This window comes from Tetrao urogallus (assembly GCF_951394365.1).
Source record: "Tetrao urogallus genome assembly, chromosome: 1".
Taxonomy (NCBI): domain Eukaryota; kingdom Metazoa; phylum Chordata; class Aves; order Galliformes; family Phasianidae; genus Tetrao; species Tetrao urogallus.
The window spans coordinates 193,767,126-193,787,872 of NC_136813.1; the positions used below are offsets into that span (position 1 = coordinate 193,767,126).

Sequence of the window (20,747 nt, forward strand, 5' to 3'; positions counted from 1 at the left end):
TTCATCTTCTCCCTCTACCAGAGGCTTTGCAGGGCTGTGGCTGCTTGCAGTGCTCACACACACTTGATGGATTTTAATGTGCTGGAGTAGATGGCAGCCGCAGTATGTTCTGAATTTGTGATCCCGTGCCATTAGCACTGAGATGACAAATGGAGAGGTGCCGTGGGACCTCCCGACACCAGGGCTGCCGTGTGCGCGGAGCCGGGCAGCAGCTCTGTTCCACATCCATCTTGCATCTCCATCTAGGAACAGGGGTCGTAAATTAACAGGCCGTGCTGCAAAAGCTGCTGTCGGTGTTGAGAGGTCCCTGGGGCGGCTGCAACCTTGGATGGCTGCCACGGGAGGCTGTGACCCCATCAGCATCGGAGGAGAGCTCTCGAGGCACCTTCCCTGCTCTCCTCTCCGTTGGCCTTAGAAAAATAGCAGCTGGGGGTGGAAGGATGGAGGCCAGCCCTGCCAAAAAGGCCCTGGGGGTGCTGGTGGGGGGCAGCAGCACGAGGCAACGCTGTGCCCTCAAAGCACAGAGAGCCAACTGCACCCTGGGGGCATCCAGAGCAGCGCAGCCAGCAGGAGGGGATCTGCACCTCTGCTCTGTGCTGGGACACCTCGCCTGGAGCACTGCGTCCAGATGGGGAGCGCTCAGCACAGGAGGAACTGTTAGAGAGTGTGCAGAGGAGGATCACAAAGAGGGTCTTAGGGATGGCAAGAGGAGGGATTTAGACTGCTATAAGGAGTAAGGTCTTCATGCTGAGGGCGGTGAGGCACTGCACAGGTTGCACAGAGAGGTGCTGCTGCCCATCCCTGCAGGCACCCACGGGCAGGGGAGGGGGTTCTGAGCACTGATGGAGCTGTGGGGGTCCCTGCTTATTGCAGGGAGTGGGACCAGACGGCCTTTGGAGGGCCCTTCCAACCCAAACCACTCTGATTGTATGAAAGTCCCTTCTGATCCACACCGTTCTGTGATTCCATGATTCTGTGAAAGCATTTCTGATAGTTTGCCATCAACCCAGAGGTCAGCGGGCCAGCACCCATCCCATAGAATCACAGAATGATAGAATTGCTCAGGTTGGAAAAGACCTCAAAGATCATCGAATCCAACCCCAACCCAACCATCCCACCCCAACTCCAACAGCCCTCCGCTGAATCATGTCCTTGAGCACCGCATCCAGATGGTTTTTAAACACATCCAGGGCTGGGGACTCAACCACCTCCCTGCGCAGCCTCTCCCAGTGCTTCACAGCCCTTCCTGTACAGAAGTTTTTCCTGAGATCCTGTCCCTGCAGCACACCATGGGTTGTCCCTTCCCTGAGCCGGACCTGCAGCTGGAGCACCGCACTGCAGGCGTGCTGCCTGTGTTCCTGCATGCAGGAATGTGGCCCCAGAGCAAAGGCTGGGAACTGGGCTGGTGGTGACTGTATGCCCTGTGTGCACTGGGGGGGTCCCCACACTGACACAGCAGAGAGGGGATGTCAGCAGTGCGATGCCTGGGGAGGCAGAGCGCAGAGGAAGGTGCTGCTCGCAGCTGTCTTGATCCCAACCTCACGAACAGATGAGGAGCTCTGGTGCGAGGTGGAAACAACAGCAAATCAAAGGGATGCAAATCCGGATCTGAGAGCCTGGGGCTCCCGGGTATCACAGAACTGTAGGGGTTGGAAGGGACCTCCAGAGATCATCGAGTCCAACCCCCCTGCCAAAGCAGGTTCCCTACACCAGGTATACTCCTTGTGCACGGATGGGATGCAGAAGGAAACCCATCATCACCGCGTTGTTCTGGTGTGGTTTTGTGTGTGTCTGTTGGTTGGTTGGTTTTTTTTTTCTTGGAACTTAGGAAACAAAGGAAAACAAGTTAAAGAGAAGCATAGAGGTGCTGGGTGCAAAGTGAAATGAGAGATTGGCAGTCCTGGCTGCCTGTGATGTTGGTGGCCCACGTGGAAGGTGTAACCTGGGAGCATTTGTGCTCCTTCAGGTTGGAATCCTGCCTTGTGGTGTCCATTGGAATGTGCAGAGCATGGAGCTGCAGGTCTGCTGTGCAGTCGGGCAGTGCAGCTGCCAACAGTGCAAATTTGGGGTGCGGGGAGGTGCTCTTAAAGAGCTGCCCTTGCTGAGCTGCTTGAACTTCTCCCACAAAGGTGTAATGCAATTGGGAAGAGTGGAATAAACGCAGAGGAAATAATCCTTGGTCAGGCCGTGTGCCTTGTCATCCCTAGGGGCCATTCCAGGGCATTTTCCAGAAGACCCTGCAGAGGTTGTCTTGGGGAGGGGTGTGCAGACACAGCGCAGCGTGCAGAGCTCTGAAGGATGCCTTTGGAGATGAGCAGGGACGCGAGGTGAGGACAGGCAGCATCGGGTTCATGGCACAACAGATGGAAGGCGGATTTCTGCCTTAGGGGAAAGGCAGCGATGTCTGCATGCGGAGGGGAAGCGGAGGGGGATCGAGCAGTGGAGCTCCCAGGGGTGGCTGTCAGGAAGCCAAGCAGATCCGGCTGCAGCCGCTGGGCAGCTTCCTGCTGGGCTCTGAGCAATCCTGGGGATCTGCACAGGCAAACTGCAGAGCTGGGGGGCCCTGCAGGCACGGGGCGAGCAGCAGTAGGGCACAGCAATAGGGCACAGCAATAGGGCACAGCAATAGGGCACAGCAGCAGGGCACAGCAATAGGGCACAGCAATAGGGCACAGCAGTAGGGCACAGCAGTAGGGCACAGAATAGGGCACAGCAATAGGGCACAGCAGCAGGGCACAGCAATAGGGCACAGCAATAGGGCACAGCAGTAGGGCACAGCAATAGGGCACAGCAGCAGGGCACAGCAGCAGGGCACAGCAATAGGGCACAGCAATAGGGCACAGCAATAGGGCACAGCGATAGGGCACAGCAGCAGGGTACAGCAATAAGGCACAGCAATAGGGCACAGCAGCAGGGCACAGCAATAGGGCACAGCAATAGGGCACAGCAGCAGGGCACAGCAATAGGGCACAGCAATAGGGCACAGCAGCAGGGCACAGCAATAGGGCACAGCAATAGGGCACAGCAATAGGGCACAGCAGCAGGGCACAGCAGCAGGGCACAGCAGTAGGGCACAGCAGCAGGGCACAGCAATAGGGCACAGCAATAGGGCACAGCAATAGGGCACAGCAGCAGGGCACAGCAGCAGGGCACAGCAGCAGGGCACAGCAATAAGGCACAGCAGTAGGGCACAGCAATAGGGCACAGCAATAGGGCACAGCAATAGGGCACAGCAGCAGGGCACAGCAATAGGGCACAGCAATAGGGCACAGCAATAGGGCACAGCAGCAGGGCACAGCAGCAGGGCACAGCAGCAGGGCACAGCAATAAGGCACAGCAGTAGGGCACAGCAATAGGGCACAGCAATAGGGCACAGCAATAGGGCACAGCAGCAGGGCACAGCAGCAGGGCACAGCAGTAGGGCACAGCAGCAGGGCACAGCAATAGGGCACAGCAGTAGGGCACAGCAGCAGGGCACAGCAGCAGGGCACAGCAGTAGGGCACAGAATAGGGCACAGCAATAGGGCATAGCAATAGGGCACAGCAGCAGGGCACAGCAATAGGGCACAGCAATAGGGCACAGCAGAAGGGCACAGCAGCAGGGCACAGCAATAGGGCACAGCAATAGGGCACAGCAGCGGCTGGAGGCGCTGAGACCTGGCAGGAGCTGTGACTCGGTGTGCATTGGTTATGACTTCCTTTCCTAAAGGTTTTATTCCAGTAATGTCGTCTGGTTTGTTAATTCCTTCCAAGCCTGTTGAAGTATTTGGTGTGCGCGTCCCGGCGCGGCGCGTGTTCCTCATTACCATGTTTATTGCCGTTGCAATTACTGCTGACCTTCAGAGCTGGAGGCGGTGCCCAGCTTGCAGCTGCAATTTGTGGGCCACAGAGGAGCATCGTGCCTCCTCTCCATCAGCAGCAGACGTGTAACAAAGGTTTCTCCTGCTCTGCCTGGGGCCCTGTGGGGCTGCTGGATGGAGGAGAGAGTTGGCATCAGAAGGCAGGGATGGGATTTTGAAGAAGAAAATGAGGCAGGCTTCTGAGTGTTGGGATGGAATGGTGGAGATGGCATCCATGTTTTTTCAGAGAGTCATGGAATGGTTTGGGTTGGAAAGGACCTTTATGGGATCATAGAATGGTTTGGGTTGGAAGGGACCTTTATGGGATCATAGAATGGTTTGGGTTGGAAGGGACCTTTATGGGATCATAGAATGGTTTGGGTTGGAAGGGACCTTTATGGGATCATAGAATGGTTTGGGTTGGAAAGGACCTTTATGAGATCATAGAATGGCTTGGGTTGGAAAGGACCTTTATGGGATCATAGAATGGCTTGGGTTGGAAAGGACCTTTATGAGATCATAGAATGGCTTGGGTTGGAAAGGACCTTTATGGGATCATAGGATGGCTTGGGTTGGAAGGGACCTTGATGGGATCATAGAATGGCTTGGGTTGGAAGGGACCTTGATGGGATCATAGAATGGTTTGGGTTGGAAAGGACCTTGATGGGATCATAGAATGGCTTGGGTTGGAAGGGACCTTGATGGGATCATAGAATGGTTTGGGTTGGAAGGGACCTTGATGGGATCATAGAATGGTTTGGGTTGGAAGGAACCTTGATGGGATCATAGAATGGCTTGGGTTGGAAGGGACCTTTATGGGATCATAGAATGGCTTGGGTTGGAAAGGACCTTGATGGGATCATAGAATGGTTTGGGTTGGAAGGAACCTTGATGGGATCATAGAATGGCTTGGGTTGGAAGGGACCTTGATGGGATCATAGAATGGCTTGGGTTGGAAGGAACCTTCATAGGATCATAGGATGGTTTGGGTTGGAAGGGCCCTCCAAAGGCCGTCTGGTCCCACTCCCTGCAATAAGCAGGGACCCCCTCAGCTCCATCAGTGCTCAGAACCCCCTCCCGTGACTGTGGGTGCCTGCAGGGATGGGCAGCAGCACCTCTCTGTGCAACCTGTGCAGTGCCTCACTACTTTCAGAGTAAAGAACTTTTTCCTTCAAGCCAGGCCCCTGTGAAGTGCAGCTGAACCCGAGCTCCTTGTTCCGAGCGCCGTCCTTGTGCCCATCATGGACTGCTGCAGCCTCAGAGCTCTCCGACCCTCCTGCCCCAGCCCAGAGCTTCTGCTCTCTCCCCACCACTCCTAAGTTATGTGTTTGTACCGGAGGAAGAGTGTGAACGAGCGGAGCGTGGTTGAGATGCTGTGCTCACTGGTGAGACCCCAGTGACCTCCAGCCCCTGGAACCAGTGGGACAGTCCATGGCAAGGCAGGTGTACCTGCAGTGGAGAGACTGGCTGGGACGTATTAAAGCAAACCCAATGTGTGAGTGCCTGATGAGCAGTGAGGGAGGCTGCCAGCCCTGCAGGAGTGCTCTCAGTGATCCCTGGAAGGTGGTGGTGGTGGTGGTAAGGAGATTCCCTGAGGGCTGGAGGAAAGGAGATGCCAGCAGTGTCTGCAGGTGCAGAGGAGGGGCTGCGAGGAGCTGCTGGCTGCCACTGCCACCCCCACCCCAGGAGCTGATGGAGCACTGAGCCCTGGAGGGGTGGGGAGGTTTGGCTGGGAGCACCAGCCTGGATCTGTGGAGAGGAAGAGGTCCTGCTTGACCAAGTCAGTAGGGCTGTGCCAGAGATGCCTGCTGCCTGCAGGTGAGGGGAGAGCAAGGGGAGGTTGTTCTTGACTTGGGGAAGGCTTTTCATGTTGTCTTGTGTAACATCCTCACGGACCAACTGGTGGAATATGGAGAAGCTTAAAGTTTGCCTTCTGTTGGAAAAGACTCGGTTTGCTGTTACCCTAAAATCTGTGTTCAGCTTGCCGCCAGACAAGCTGAAATTTCACTCCTCCCAGTCCTCATGAAATATCAGATCTTAAAACAGGAGCACTGCGAGTGAAGAGCCAAGCATAACAGCGCAAGAACAGAAGGCTTTGAGGAACAAAATGAGCTCCCTTCCACCAGGGACCAGTTGGGAAGTTGTGAACACCAAGTATAAGATGGGGAATTTTCCACTGGGAAGCGTTAGCGGACTTGTAATGCACGGACAAGAGCAGTGGGGAATACAGTGTGGGATTTGGGTCCGTTCCAAATGGTGACAGCATGGCAACCTTTGGAGAGAGGAGCATTAGCATCTCGGGAAGGATAAGGAGGAGAGGCTTAAAGGAAGCTCCTCCTTGGCTGGTAAATCAGGGTGTTCTTTTCCCCCTTGCTTCCATCAGGATTAGAGCCTGGAGGAGACGGTCGTGTTGCTCCTTTCTATGGGGGATCTGCTTTGGCTGTCACGGAGGAGTGCACAGTTTGTGAGTGGTCCTGGTGTCTGGATTTGGCAGTGGGGGACACAGGGACGGGTCCAGCAGCGCTGTGACATGACGGGGCAGCTGAGCTGGAGGTGGCAGACGTAGCAGGGTGGCTGTGTGTCACCTCGATGGCCTTGGGATGCAACGCTTAACCCAGTCCCTGCAGGGAGAAATATCCGAGTGACCCCTGGTACAATGAATGCAAACTGCAAGAACCTCCTTCTGGGTGTGGGGGCTCAAACAGGGCTCTGCTCTGCCTCCTGCACTGTGCCCAGCCCCCTCCGAGGTGTTCAGCTAAAAGCAGCGCAGCAACAAATCAGAGAATCAGCCAGAGCTGAGAACTGGAACAGATTGATGGGCGGCTGTTAATTCATCAGCACTGCTGTCCAGGGCTGTGGGTGCCCCATCCCTGCAGGTATCCGAGGGCTGTGGATGGGAACCTGGGCTGGCTGAGCTGGGGGAGCACCCAGCCCATGGAAGGGGTGGGCAGGAGGGGCCTTGGGGTCCCTTCCATGGGGGGTTGGACTCGATGAGGACTCTGGAGGTCCCTTCCAACCCCTACAGTTCTGTGATTCTGTGATTCCAACACAAGGCATCCTATGATTCTATGAACTGCTTGCAGTGCAGACTGCAGAACAACAAGGCAGTCCCTTCACAAGCCGTTGCTGGTTGCCTCATCGCTTCAGCCCCTGACAGAGGGCCTTCTTCTGCCAGAGGAGATTCCTCGTCTTCTGCTGGTTGTGTGGTGGTGGGAGGGGATGCCCAGCAGCCTTCAAGATTAGTGCACACGTATTGGGACAGCCTGTAAGATGGTCCTGGGAGACCTGTCTGTCTCTGGGAGAAGTGGCTCTTTTTAACTCTCAGCTTGACTTGAGGACACTTCAGATCAACGTGGAGATGAGGTTCGTGCTGTCAAAGCCACAGGGTTAAGGACTTATCGTGGTATTGGAGAAGCAGCTATAAAGCAAAACCGTGAGGTAATGCAAATCTACCATGGGGTCGCCATCAGGCTTCGCTTTACCTTGAGGATTGGGCTCAGTGGGTCAAGCTGGAAGTTGTCCTTGGGTTTGTGTCCCCTATTGCTGTGGGGTGACAACAGCTGCTCCTGGAGCTCCAGAGCAAGTCCCAGGGATCCCCGTGTCCTGTGCCAGTTGGAGGTCTCTGTATGTGGCAGCCTTGGTTTTAAGGACTCACTCCTTAGATAACACCAAGGGAATCACTTCCCTCTGACAGCAGCCACCATGGGATGCTGAGTCTTGATGATGATGATTATTTTTGTCTCAACGTGAAATGAATTGCAGGCACAAATGTCACGCCGTAACGTTTTCCAAAGGGTGCATCAAAAGCTTATTGCTTTTGGGCCACGTGCAGCAGCTCCTGTTGAGCTAAAATAGCTTCCTCTAGGCAGCAGAGCTCGCGGTGTGTCCTGCAGCTGGGGAGCTGTGGTCACCCCAACAGGTGGGAGGGAACCAGGAAGGTGGAAGCACAGCAACTCCTGGGCTGGGATGGTTTGCTAGGGAAAGCCAAAGCTCCGTGTGCCATCAAAGCATCACCAGCAATTCGTTCACCGCGTCCCGTGGGCAGGGCTCATCCCGTGGGTCGCTCCAAACATCTGCCCCTTCCTCCATCCTTACCCCAGGTTTTGTTGCTGAGCACAGTGCCCCTGTGGTCCCTTTGGGTCGGTGTGGTGCTGCTGTCTCCTCCCAGAGCCCCCCCACCCTCGCCGCCGCTGCAGCGCAGCACAAAACGTCCTTGGCTCCATGCAGCGCAGCCAAAACATCGCTGCCTTATCACTGCTATTTTCATCACAGGTCCCAAAACACTGCGTCACCCCAGAAAAATAACCCTCCCAGCCAAAACGATGACAGCCACAGTCCCCTGAGAGCAGCTGGGGCTGCTCTCCTTCTCCGCTTTTCTGATCAGGAAGGTGCAAATCGTTGTCCTCGGAGTGCGCGGATTCACGAGGTGCACTTCAGCCATTTGCTGGGTGAACAGGGATGACGCCTGGGGGCTCTGGGTGCGACGTATGGATGGTGAACATCCCGAAGGAGGAGCAGTGGTGCTCAGCTCCCTTCCTTCTCCCTGGGGTTACACCTACTTTCTGTGTTCACGCGTTCCGGGGATGATGACCATTTTCTGCGTGGCCACAAGCAATGTCGTGGTTGTGTCTGAGGCACGACCCAAAAAATGACCCCAGAAAACGCAGATCTTTCTTGCAGATCCAGATGACATAAGGCTGGGGGGTGAGGGGGAGGAAGGGTTGCAGATAACTTAGAGATTGACACGGGGATGGGTTGGCGTTGGACTTGATGTTCTTTAATGCTCTTTCTCAACTTGAATGAGTGCTGAATCAGTCAAACATACCATTGGTGGCAGTGGTTTTCGTGCAGCTCCGCTCGTGCCCAGGTGCACCACAGAAGGTGCATTGGTTTGTAGCTCCTCAGCAGCTGGGATCCCAGCAGCCTGGCGGCGTCCTTCCTCGGTCAGCAGTTGCTGAGGAGTTGCAGCTGATCGCTCCCTGTTTTAACAAGGACACTCCTGGGTGATCCTCAGTTACAATTGCCCTGACTCTGAATTCATTTAATCTTCAGAGCGCATTTTAAGACCTCCTTTCTGTTCCTTTAAGCTTTGGGGAAGTGAAAACAAGGCTTAATGCACGGGGAGAATTTGGCTGATATCGAAGAACCCTGGTGCTTGGTGTCATTTTATTTTGTATTGCATTGCCTGTTAGGAGCCCTCAGTTCTCACAGTGACCCGTGTTGTTACCATTACCAATTTCCTTCCCTCTCCACATCTTGTTTCTGCACACAGCTGTGATTTCTCTGCTCCGAGGGCTCTTTGCCCCATCTCGTTGCGCTGCTAAATTACCACGAGAGTAGACCGATCGATGCGGTTTGCCTTCCTGTCTCCAGGAGCACACGTTAGCTGTGTTCTCCCTTGGAGGATGCCCCACGCTTGGCTTAAAGGGAGTTGCCTGGGCAGTGTCCCCCAGTCCCACTCTGCTTCTATCAGCAGCCCGTGGTGACGTGAGGGATGCTCGGCCCTGCTTGGTGTTTGCGTCGTGTGGCTGCACAGAGGCACCGTCTGCCCTTTCTCTCTATGTCACTTGGATGACAGAGCATCCCAAGGGCTCCACGAGGGGCTCCTGCACACCTGCCTGCATCCAGATGAGCTCCGTGCGCTCAGCCCTTCTGCGTTCCCTCCGATGTGACGCTGCGCCGTGTCCTTCCGCCCTCCCCATTCTCATCACCTCTCTATTTCTTCCCGCAGTGCTGAGCATTGGCGAAGGTGGCTTTTGGGAAGGAACTGTGAAAGGAAGGACCGGCTGGTTCCCAGCAGAATGTGTCGAGGAGGTGCAGATGCGACAGTACGACCCGCGGCAAGGTGAGCTGCTCTGCGACGGCGGCGCCTCTCAGCGCATGCGCGGAACAGCCCCAGAAATTCACAAGCCTCCATTTTAAGTTTCTGTCCCTCTCAGGGTTTGCCCGTGATGAATACATCTGATGAACCGCGTTGCTCGGGGTGTCAGCTCGTTTACTGTGTGCCCAGCAGCACAGCTTGACCCATGAAGGTGGGGTGCAGTTGTGAGGAGAGCACAGAGTGCTCCTTTTCGTACAGATTTTTGTAGTGATGGAGCGAAAGCGTGCGACTGTTGAGCTGAACCTTCAAGCCAGCAGTGTTCTGTGGCTTTAAGGTCAACAAGCCCAGCAAGCAGTTTTGGGCCCCTCACTGCAAGAAAGATATCGAGGCCCTGGAACGTGTTCAAAGGAGGGCAACAAAGCTGGTGAGGGGTCTGGAACACAGGGCTGATGAGGAGAGGCTGAAGGAGCTGGGAATGTTCAGCCTGGAGAAGAGGAGCTCAGGGGAGACCTCATTGCTCTCTATAACTTCCTTATGGGAGGTTGTAGTGAGCTGGGGGTCGGCCTCTGCTCTCATGTCATTAGTGATAGGAGCAGAGGGAATGGCTTCAAGCTACGGCAGGGGAGATTCAGGCTGGACATGAGGAAGTATTACTTTCAGAAAGGGTGGTCAGGCACTGGAATGGATGCACAGGGAGGTGGTGGAGTCACCGAGCCTGGGGGTGTTCAAGGAAAGGCTGGATGTTGTGCTGAGGGACGTGGTTTAGTGGGAGCTGTTGGGAATGGGTGAACGGTTGGACTGGATGAGCTTTGAGGTCTTTTCCAACCTTGGTGATTCTATGATTCTATGATTCTGCAGGAGCCTTTGTTGGGCTGAGGCCGATGGGATGAGGTTCAAGCGAGTGCTCAGCACTCTCTGCCACTCCTGAAAGGAGGTCGTGGCCAGGGGGGTCAGCCTCTTTTCTCAGGTGAAAAGGGATGGGATGCGATGAAACGATCTCAAGTTGTGCTGGGGAGGTACAGACTGGATGTGAGGATGAATTCCTTCCTGGACAGAGTGATCTGACAGAGGGATTGGAATGGGCTGCCCAAGGAGGTGGTGGAGTCTCTGGCCCTGCAGGTAGTTAGAGGACGTGTAGACATGGCACTACAGGACGTGGTTTAGTGATGGGACTCAGTAGGTCTGACTCATGGTTGGACTTGATCTTGAAGGCCTTTTCCAACGTGGGTGATTCTAGGAAAGGTTTTGACCTGGTAGCACTTTGCTGGAGGATAGGGCCATGCCAAACTTGCAGATGTTTCCAGCTGTGTTAACAAACTGAGGAAAGTGGTGGGGTTGTGTGACAGATGTCTGACTCTTGTTGAGGCAGGTTGAAGACGGCTATGACACGGTCGAGAGCAGCTCAAGAAACGCATTGGGGCTGTCACTGAAATTCAGAGGGAACAAGTTCCAGGGCTGACGTTTTGGAGATGTATTTCTTCAACCTGCTCGTGTTTTCGTGCTTTGGGAGAGAAGGCCACGAGCTGCACGTTGATCTGTCTTTAATGAGGCGGGGTCTTCTGTAATATACCAGAGGAGGTTTAGATTGGATATTAGGAGAAACTTTTTCTCTCAAAGGGTGGTCAGGCACTGGAATGGCTGCCCAGGGAGGTGGTGGAGTCGCCATCCCTGGTAGTGTTCAAGAGGTGCCTGGATGAGGAGCTACGAGAGATGGTTTAGTAGCTTGTGGCACTGATAGGAATGGGAGGGTGGTTGGACTGGATGATCTTGCAGGTCGTTTCCAACCTTGTGATTCTGTGATTCTGTGTGATTCTGTAATGGTGCCTCTAGGAAAGAGCTTCCTTCCCAGATCACACTCTGTAGACCCGCGGTGCTTATTGGCTTGGAAGAGGAATGTCTGGTCACCCACCTCAGCTTCAGGTCCCGAGAAACTTAAGCTTTTCACTTTCCAGTGAGGGCCTCATTAAATATCTCCTGTCTGTAGAACCAGAATCCTCTGGGGTTTAAGGATGGGTTTTTCCATTGAATAACTCACTTTCTGTCGGTTCTGAGTTTATTTCCTACAGCACATTGAGTCAGAGGTCTTTCTGATGACCGATGGCAGAGGCGCTCTCTCACGTAGCATCCTGATGTTCCAAGAGGAGATGCAGGTTCTCGTTCTCAGTCCCATCGCTTCATTCTACTCTCCAGCAGCACCTCCTCCAACTCCATACCCTATGTTCTGCTCCAAGCAGTATGACATCTGCATTGGAGTCAGGAAATTCATGCCTTTGTGCTTTCCATGGGGCTGGAACAGGCCTCTGTGGCAGTCTAGGACCATCAGCAGGTGGTCCTCATTTTGGCTGGTGGCTGCCCTGAGAAGGAAGGTGTGGGAATCTGCATGCAGACACCATCAGCTCTCCGTCCCTGGGCCGCTCGTGGGACCATGGTGCAGATGTGTTGGGCAGTGGGAGTGCATCCCCATGCCAGAGGGGCCGTGCTCCTGCTCTTGCTTGCCACACAGCTCCATTCCCACGTGCAGAGCTGCCGTGGAGCATCGCCGGCTCGTGGTGTGGGCAACATCTGCACCGCTGCCTGGGAGCCCGCGGGTCTCTTTCCAAGTGATGTTGGAAGGTGGTCTTCCTGTGTGGAATTTTGACTGGGATGAAGCAGGAGTTGGTGTCAGTGCCCGTGGGTATGTCTACTTCTTGTGCTCCTTCCTCCTGTCCTCAGTGTGTCCCCGAGGGCCACAGAGCTCAGAGTGTGAGCGAGGGGAGTGCCTTGAGGAGAGATGGAGGCGAAGGAAGGCTGAGGGTGAGGAGTGCAGGTGATACACAGACTGCAGAAACAGAGAGAGCACCAGACCCGAAACCTTCCGATTGCTCTGAAAAACGATGACAAGAGGTATTTTGGAATAAGGAAAGAGTCTGGATTTTTATAGCTGGCGAAAAAAATGTAGTGAAGCAAATGGAGTTGACTTTCTCCAATAAGTTAAAAGAAAAGAGATGGAATTTGAAGAGAATTTTTTAAGTCAGAGGTACAAACCCATCTCCAACGTATCCCAGGCACAAGAGAAATCTTGTGGGTAGGGAATCCGAATGTGAGAGTCTGAAAGAAGCCCTTAGGAAAGAGCAGGGCTCCCCAGGAACAAAGAATGGGGTTTGTCTGCAAAGAAATCTGTGTGAGAGGGACCTGAAATTCTAAATATAATATGCACCTTGCCAAGCACACAGCACAGAGGAATCTTGAATCATCTATTTCTCCTCTTACAGTTCTCGCCTGTACAAATGAACGAGTGAGGAGAGCAGGAGCAGAGCTGTTAAGCAGTGAGGATGAGGAGAGATTAGAGCTAAATAGATGAAGCTCCAGGTCCACAGAACACTTACCTGCATGTGTGGGAAGGTGGACAGACAGGCTGAGCTGGGGTCGATGTGCCACCATGCCCCTGACTGGAGCCCATTCATGTGTCTGTAGGATCTGTGGGTCTCTGTGGGATCTCCGGGTCACTCTATGGGGTCTATGAGGCGCTGTGTTTTTTTATGGGGTCTCTGGGTCTTTGTGGGCTCGGCAGCTCTGTCCCACTGTGGGTTGTGGGCCCGGGGCTGTGCTGGAGATGTCCTGGTACCCGGCCAGCCGTGGTCCTGCAGTCCAGACCTCAGCCCATGGACCGCTGTCCTCAGAGCTGCCCCTGCAGTCCTGCCTGGTGATCGTTAGTCCTTACCCTAATGCCAACCTGCAGATTGGCTTTCAGGCTTGTTTTGAGACCTGCCCTGTGGCCACAGTGCTGTTCTTGCAAGCTGGGCTCGTTGCTGGAGCTGGCCCTACACAGGCTGCCCCGGTCCTTGGCCAGTGAGGGCGGTCTGGCTGGGGATCCCCAGGTTCCTGACCCAGATTCCCATTGGGAGCAGCCAACCCCTGCAGACCCCATAAACCACGGGCACCAATGCTCTGAGAGAAAGAATATGGAGTGTTGGTGGAGGTTTCTGTTGGGGAGGCCGTAGATCGGAGGTGGGCAACCGAAAAATGGTTGGCGAAGGAAAATGTCATCGTTTGAGCTCATTTGGATTTTGGGGCAGAGCTCAACTGCGTCGTGGAAAATTATTAGTGAGGGTGGAGGAAGTGTGGGGGAGCACGAGAAGTTTGTCATCTGTTGCTGGCTGATCGGTGGTTGCATCTGTTAAGTGCTTTCACTGGGAGCTGTGGCCAAAAGAAAAGGGGAATGTGCCGCTCGTGTCCCCTGGCGAAGTCGGATGCGGTGAGAACGTTTTACTTGGAGAGGTGGATGAGTTGGTGTGACAGAAACAGGATGAAATTCAGTAGGTTAAAAGGCAGGATCTTGCAGTGAGCTAACGGGAAGAATGCCCGTTGCAAACCAATGCTGGTATTGTTGAAACAACTGGAGGGGTTCGTGCATTGGAGCTCTCCTGCCCTGCAGAGCTCACCGGTCTTTGGGGAAATGCTGCTTGGAAATTAAAGGACAAGCTTGGGTTTGTGAAGCAGAACGTGCCACATGCAGGCAGCCTGTTGTCACAGTAACTTGTCCGTGGATTGCGAGGTGTGATAACGGAGCATAAGCTCTCCCCTGCACTGCCAGCTTGGAGCCTGGCCTTGGTAAAAACCCAGGGCTGTTTGGAAGCACCTTGCTACTATTTCCGTCTCTCAAGTTTTGTTTGTTTGGAACGGTGGTGTAGCATCTGTTCTGGGAAACATTCCGTGCTCCTTATCTGCTTCCACGTACAAACCTGACTGGAGAGAAGTGCGAAGGAAGCCCCTTGCAGGCTGTATCTGAAGAGCACTGTGAGCCTCCTGGCTCTATTTTTTTGCCCTATGGCTGCTTCCCGGCCCTTGGGGAGCAGAGCTGCTCCTTCCTTCTGTGGTGGCGCCCAGGAGTGCAGGCAGCATCAGACCCGGGGTTGGGTTTTGCTGAGCTGCAGAGCGCCCAGGAGGGGCTGGGGCTGAGCCAGAGCTGCGCTGAATGCTGGGCACCAACAGCTTTGGCAGAAGGGTTTGGCAAATGGTTTCTTTTCCGTGGAAGAGTGAGAGCAGCCAGCTTTGCGCCGAGCGGCAGAGGTTTCTTTTCTCATTACTTCTCACCTGCCCACGTGTTTGTCACAAGATTTTCTATTGTTTCCATGGAATCCTAGAATGGCCTGGGTTGGAAAGGACCGCAACAATCATCTAGTTTCGACCCCCCCCCTGCTACGTGCAGGGTTGCCAATCACCAGACTGGGCTGCGTTGTTACAGCTGTGGTTTTCCATCGTTGTAACATCTGCGTTCACAGAATCTCAGTATTATTCAGGTTGGAAAACACCTCCAAGATCACCAAGTCCAACCCCAACCCATCCCCACCATGCCCGCTGGCCACGGCCCCATTCCTATTACATGAGACTCATGAACAGAGTTCCTGGTGGACTTTTTTCTTCTTTTTGTGAGAAAGGAAAAGTGATGGTAGGACTGAGGGAGCTCTTTGTTACAGTGGGAGGTATTTGGTTATTTCCCTGCGGGTGGCAGTGGAGGTAGCAGCAGGGTTGCTGCTTCGTCCTGTTGTGAAAGCGCTTTGTGAAGGAAGAGCTTGAAACACTTCTTGCTGAAAAAACAAGTTCCTTATGTAAGGAATGGTTTGAAGTTGTAGCAACGCCTGTTGGATGGTTCACATTGCTTCCAAGTTGAATAATGAGGTCATTGCACCAGTCAGGCTTGGCCCCTCTCCATCTCTTCTTGTGGCCAGCGCAGATCTCCAAGAGCGAACGACATCGGAAGGGAGTTTAAAACACCATTAATTACCACGGCTGTTCCTGAGTCTCCTGCCCTGTCTGTGTTGTTCAGGAGAGTCAGAAGTGTTTTCCAGCTGGGTGCATGAGCTGCACCAGGGGCATGTCATCGCTGAAGACCTCAAAGTACCTGCACTGGGGCCCAGTGCCCATGGGGAAGCTCTGCATCATCACCCTGTCCATCTCAGAGCGTGGTCCTGAGCCTGGAATGGGAGCAGGGCTGGTCCTCGTGGGATGGGAAGGCACTGAAGCCGTTGGCTGTTTCTTTTGGTAGAGGGCACTGTTGTTCTTCACTCATCCGCTGCCAGCCTCAGGTGATAACACACGCAGGCTGCCGAGGCGGAGGAGGACTGTAGAGGATTTGGGTACCTTGGTGAAAATACAGCTCTCTGATCTCCTGCAGCGAGTCGACTGCCTCCTTCTGGAGCTCTGCACCATTTTGTTATGCTTCCCGTTCTGTGATTTCACCTGTGCCTGTCCTGGGTCCGAAGGACGACTCACCCATCCCACCTCTTCTGTCATTGCCTAGGAGCGTTGCAGTGCCTGCCTCGTGGAGATCCTCCTCTGGAGGACTTCAGATAGCCTGAACCTGGGCTTGTCTTTGGCTGGGCAGTGAGAAAGCCTCATCCACAGTGTGATGGACGGGGCGTAGAGCGATGAGTGCAGCCCAGGGGCCGTGGTGGTGGCCCGGTGACCACCGGTGTGGGCTGGATCTCTTTGGTTTGGTTGCAGCGACTCAGAGCACTGAGCTGTGGGGTTGGTGGCTTTTTTTGAGAGGCTCTGAAGATGAGGGGAAGGAACCCCCCGAGGAAGGGTTTGTGAGCCAGGAGATGGGGGAGCAGAAGCCAATGTGGGTTAAACCGTGAGGTGAGGCCGGGGGACCTGGGATTTGTCATGGCTTTGCTGCACTGCCTTTATAGCCATTCGCTTTCACACGAAGAGCGGTAGCAAGAATACAAGTGCAGCTTCAGGTTGTTTCCTGTTTGTTAAAGAAATAATCTGCTTTTATCGTGGTTTCTTGGCTGGAGAGAGGCAGCTCTTCCCCTTCGTGGGGTAACAACTCTCTGCCAGAGCAGGGAATCAGAACGGGGCCTCTGTTCTCTTGCACCAGCGTTTAAAAGCCCCTTAACTTATTTTTCACTTTCCTGGCTTCCATCTGATGCTGATCCTGTCCCCATTGTACTGCTTCCCACGCTGGGCTTCCTCTGTCCTCGCTGCCGTCGCTTTGATCCCCTTCTCCCCGCGTTTTAATTAATCCGCTGCTCTGCTGGCAGCTTCCCCTTCCAGCCAAGAATAAAGGTCAGCCTTGCGAGCACCGAGGGCCGCCTGGCTTTTACAGCTAATATCTGTTACGTTTGCTGATTTTTAATTTTTCCCCCTTCCGAGCCAAAACTTGCAGGTCCCTGAATTCCTTCCAGATCCGCTTTCACATTCAGATCCCTTCACATCCCCGACGGCAGAACTCTTTGCACTGATCTGACCGCAGAACAGCACAAGCTTGCAGGCACGGTCCCCGTTCCCTGAAGCGATGGCCGTAGCGGTGCTGGGGTCAGGCGGGGTGCGTGGAGGAGCAGCAAAGTGCAGCCTCTTGCGAAGCTCTTAGCGCGGCCGTGGCTCTCAGCCCTCGTCTCCATTGCGCCGTGTCTCCGAGGAGCAGCGATGCCGTTGCCTTAAAGCACTCTCAGGCTGACACCTGAACCTCTCAGAGCCCCGGCTGGTTTGAACCGCAAACAAAGCAGCTGCTGGAGGTCGTTTCTGTTGGGCCGATTGGTTTCAGCTCGGAAAACTGAGAAAACCAAAAACCCGACAACAGCAAAAGGCACGGCTGCTTGGTTTCCTACAGCAAGAACGTGGGCTCAGCAGAATGCTGCTACTGATGCTGCAGAGCATAGCAAACAAAGGTTGAGGGAACTGGGCTTGTTTGGCTTGGAGAAGAGCTTGGGGAGACCTCATGGTGGCCTTCAGTGCTTGAAGGGAGCGGATAAAGGAGGGGGAACGTCTGTGTGTGAGGCTGGATGGTGATGGGACAAGGGGAATGGCTTTAAAGTGAGACAGGGGAGGTTTGGGTTGGATGTGAGGAGGAAGTTTTTCATGCAGAGGGCGGTGAGGCACTGGCACAGGTTGCCCAAGGAGGCTGTGGATGCCCCATCCCTGCAGGCATTGGAGGCCAGGCTGGATGTGGCTGTGGGCAGCCTGGGCTGCTGGTTGGCGACCTGCACACAGCAGGGGGTTGGAGCTGATGCTCACCGTGGGCCTCTGCAACCCAGGCCATCCTATGGTTCTACAATCCTATGAACAGGATGGCTGGGAACAAAGCCTGGCCTTGCTGCTGCTGCTGGCAGCTGTGGAGCAGAAGCATTCATTCGGAATTCTGCGCCGCTCCGGCTGCAGCACAGCACTGCTCTCCTTGCAGTGGATGCAGGCTGCTCTGCACCTTATTCCACAGCCCCTGAAAGAAGCCAGCCCTTTTTCTTTCTCTTTTTTTTTGCCACCAGGATTTTTGACCATGAGCTGCTCGGGGTTTTTGTTTTGTTTCGGTGCTTCAATGTTCTGCGGTGCCTTTTGCTACGACCTGAGTTGCCGTAGTTAATGCCTTCTGATCATTTTGGTTGGGGCTGTTTTATGTTTTATTCATCCCCAGCACTGTATTTGATATTAGCTCACGCGATGAGTTCGAATTTCTGTCTTTTTTAAGCAACTGTATCATTATTAGTTGCTAATACCTTCTGGTGCTCTTGTATTATGCACTTCCCACCGTTTCTGAAGCTCAACAGCCTGAAAAGAAATGGATACAAATCCCCTCTATATCTAGCTCCCTGCTTTTCCCAGTCAGCTTTTTCGTTTCTTGCCTTCTGCAGCTTGCTGCGTGCATCCCTCCAGTGCTGGGAGCTGGGCTGTGGGCTCAAGGCAGGGCTGTGGGCTCAGGGCTGGGCTGTGGGCTCAGGGCTGGGCTGTGGGCTCAAGGCAGGGCTGTGGGCTCAAGGCAGGGCTGTGGGCTCAAGGCAGGGCTGTGGGCTCAAGGCAGGGCTGTGGGCTCAAGGCAGGGCTGTGGGCTCAGGGCTGTGGGCTCAGGGCTGGGCTGTGGGCTCAAGGCAGGGCTGTGGGCTCAAGGCAGGGCTGTGGGCTCAGGGCTGGGCTGTGGGCTCAGGGCTGGGCTGTGGGCTCAAGGCAGGGCTGTGGGCTCAGGGCTGTGGGCTCAGGGCAGGGCTGTGGGCTCAGGGCTGTGGGCTCAGGGCTGGGCTGTGGGCTCAGGGCTGTGGGCTCAGGGCTGTGGGCTCAGGGCTGGGCTGTGGGCTCAGGGCTGTGGGCTCATGGCAGCATCCCATTCTGGAATGGACTGCCCAGGGAGGTGGTGGAGTCACCGAGCCTGGGGGTGTTCAAGGAAAGACTGGATGTTGTGTTGAGGGACATGGTTTAGTGGGAGCTATTGGGAATAGGTGAACGGTTGGACTGGATGATCTCTTAGGTCTTTTCCAACCTTGGTGATTCTATGATTCTATGATTCTATGGCAGGGCTGTGGGCTCAGGGTAGGGCTGTGCCCTCAGCTGGTGCCCATCCCCATGGCAGAAGGGACTTCCTGAGCCCAGCTGTGCATGGAGGCTGTCCTGGAGGTTTGCTGCAGGATGTTGGTTCTGTGCAGGTTGCGGTGGGAGGGACCCAGCCGTGCATTGGAGGCTGTCAGCAGTGCTTGGCTTGCCAGTGTCCACACGAGGAACTTGGCTAACGCGGGTAGAATCACAGAACCACAAGGTTGCAAAGCACCTACAAGAGGCCCTGACCGTTCTCCTATCCCCAGTTCTGCTGAGGCCAAGGGATTGCACACTGTGAGTTGCATTGGTCAGGGTTGGGTTTCCTTGGGCAGCCTAGGTGTGCTCTGCAGAAGTGCAGGCAGCAGGGAGGGAGGTGGCTGCCCCGTCCGCCCCACAGCTGCAGGACCTGTGCCCCCATTCACCCTCTGCATCCTCGCTGCCGACTCGGCTTTCTTCTGGTCCTCGGTTACTTCTCTGTGTTCCGAGGCTTGCTGCAAATGTTAACCCCAAAGGGTGCAGCAGGGAAGCTCTTAAAGGATCCTGGCTAAGAACTCTGACCCAGAGCTGCTGATCTGATGGTCCTCTGGCAGATCTTGCTTGGAATCTCCTCTAATTCTCACTAGAATAAAGGTGGGTGCTCAGCACGCACGATCCTTTCTGGGTATGGGGAAAGAACAAGTCCTGCTTACAGAGGTTTACTTTAACTGCAAGATTTTTGTTGTTGTAAAAGATCAGCGCCATTTCCAGGATAGCAAGATTTTTCCATAGAATCATTCGGATTGGAAAAGAAAAGACCCCTAAAATCAGCAAATCCAACCCCAAGCCATCCCTGCCTTGCCTCTAACCCGTGTCCCTCAATGCCACACGTTCCTTTTTCTTGAGTCCCTCCAGAATTCACATCATGCAGATTTCCAAAGGCTGGAACAAAGCTGCATGTATTGACTCTTCCTCACTTTCACACCTTTGCGTGGGGGAAGTCTCCAAAATGTCCTGCAAATCTTTGAAGGACTCGAGAAACACTGGGGCAGAGTTTGATTATACTGTGCCCACGCTTTCCAAAGGCCTTTAGGAGGGCTTTCTCAGAAGCTGCTTCTCTTTAGCTGGCTGAAAGATGAAAGCAAAGGATAGGAATAAGCACATGGATTCCACCCGAGGTGGAGGTGGTCAGTGCTGGGCCACAGGAAGCTTTCAGCGAGGACAAACCGTTAGAGAGGTGAGCATGGAAAGGTTGTCAGGAGAATATATTGGGAACGTGAGAAAGGACAGAGATGGGGAAGGATTTATTGCCGTTTCCTTAATGTGAGAATTAAGCCTGCTGCCTGATCCCGTTGACTCCACAAATGGATTTGCTGCTTCCACGCAGCGCAGCTCCGGAGCTCATCGCTACAGCGGGTGGAGATCAAAGGCTCCAGGAGGAGACCATGGAAAATTCATGGGGGCCGCGTTCCTTGGGTTTATGGAAGTGTTGGTTGTGATCCCCCTGTGCTGAGAGGCAGAAGGAGGCCTTTGCTCACACAGCCTTTGTTCGGAGCTGTGCACTGAGCCCTCCGAAAAGTCCTCCTCCAGAGCCCTCCTGTGCAGCTCCTCCGTCACGGTGGGGAATGAGAGCCTCATTCTCTGGTGGGTCTGGTGCCAAAGGTGAAGCTGAAGCAGGGCCATAATCTGCCAGGTCCTTACCAGCAACTCGAGCGAGGTGAGCTCGTTCTGCTGATTTCTTTCTGCAGCTGTACCATGTTGGCACTGGAATGGATGCCCAGGGAGGTGGTGGAGTCACCGAGCCTGGGGGTGTTCAAGGAAAGACTGGA

General features: G+C 54.4%; 1 protein-coding gene across 1 annotated transcript in view; it reads left to right on the forward strand.

Annotated features, from left to right (window-relative positions):
- SHANK3 (SH3 and multiple ankyrin repeat domains 3) overlaps nt 1-20,747 on the forward strand; it is a gene marked incomplete at both ends in the record, with an annotated part of 295,242 nt that overhangs the window by 159,444 nt on the left and 115,051 nt on the right. Inside the window, one exon of the mRNA XM_079534115.1 lies at nt 9,571-9,684. Coding sequence (XP_079390241.1) covers nt 9,571-9,684 — 114 coding nt within the window. The remainder of the gene's footprint in view (nt 1-9,570; nt 9,685-20,747) is intronic.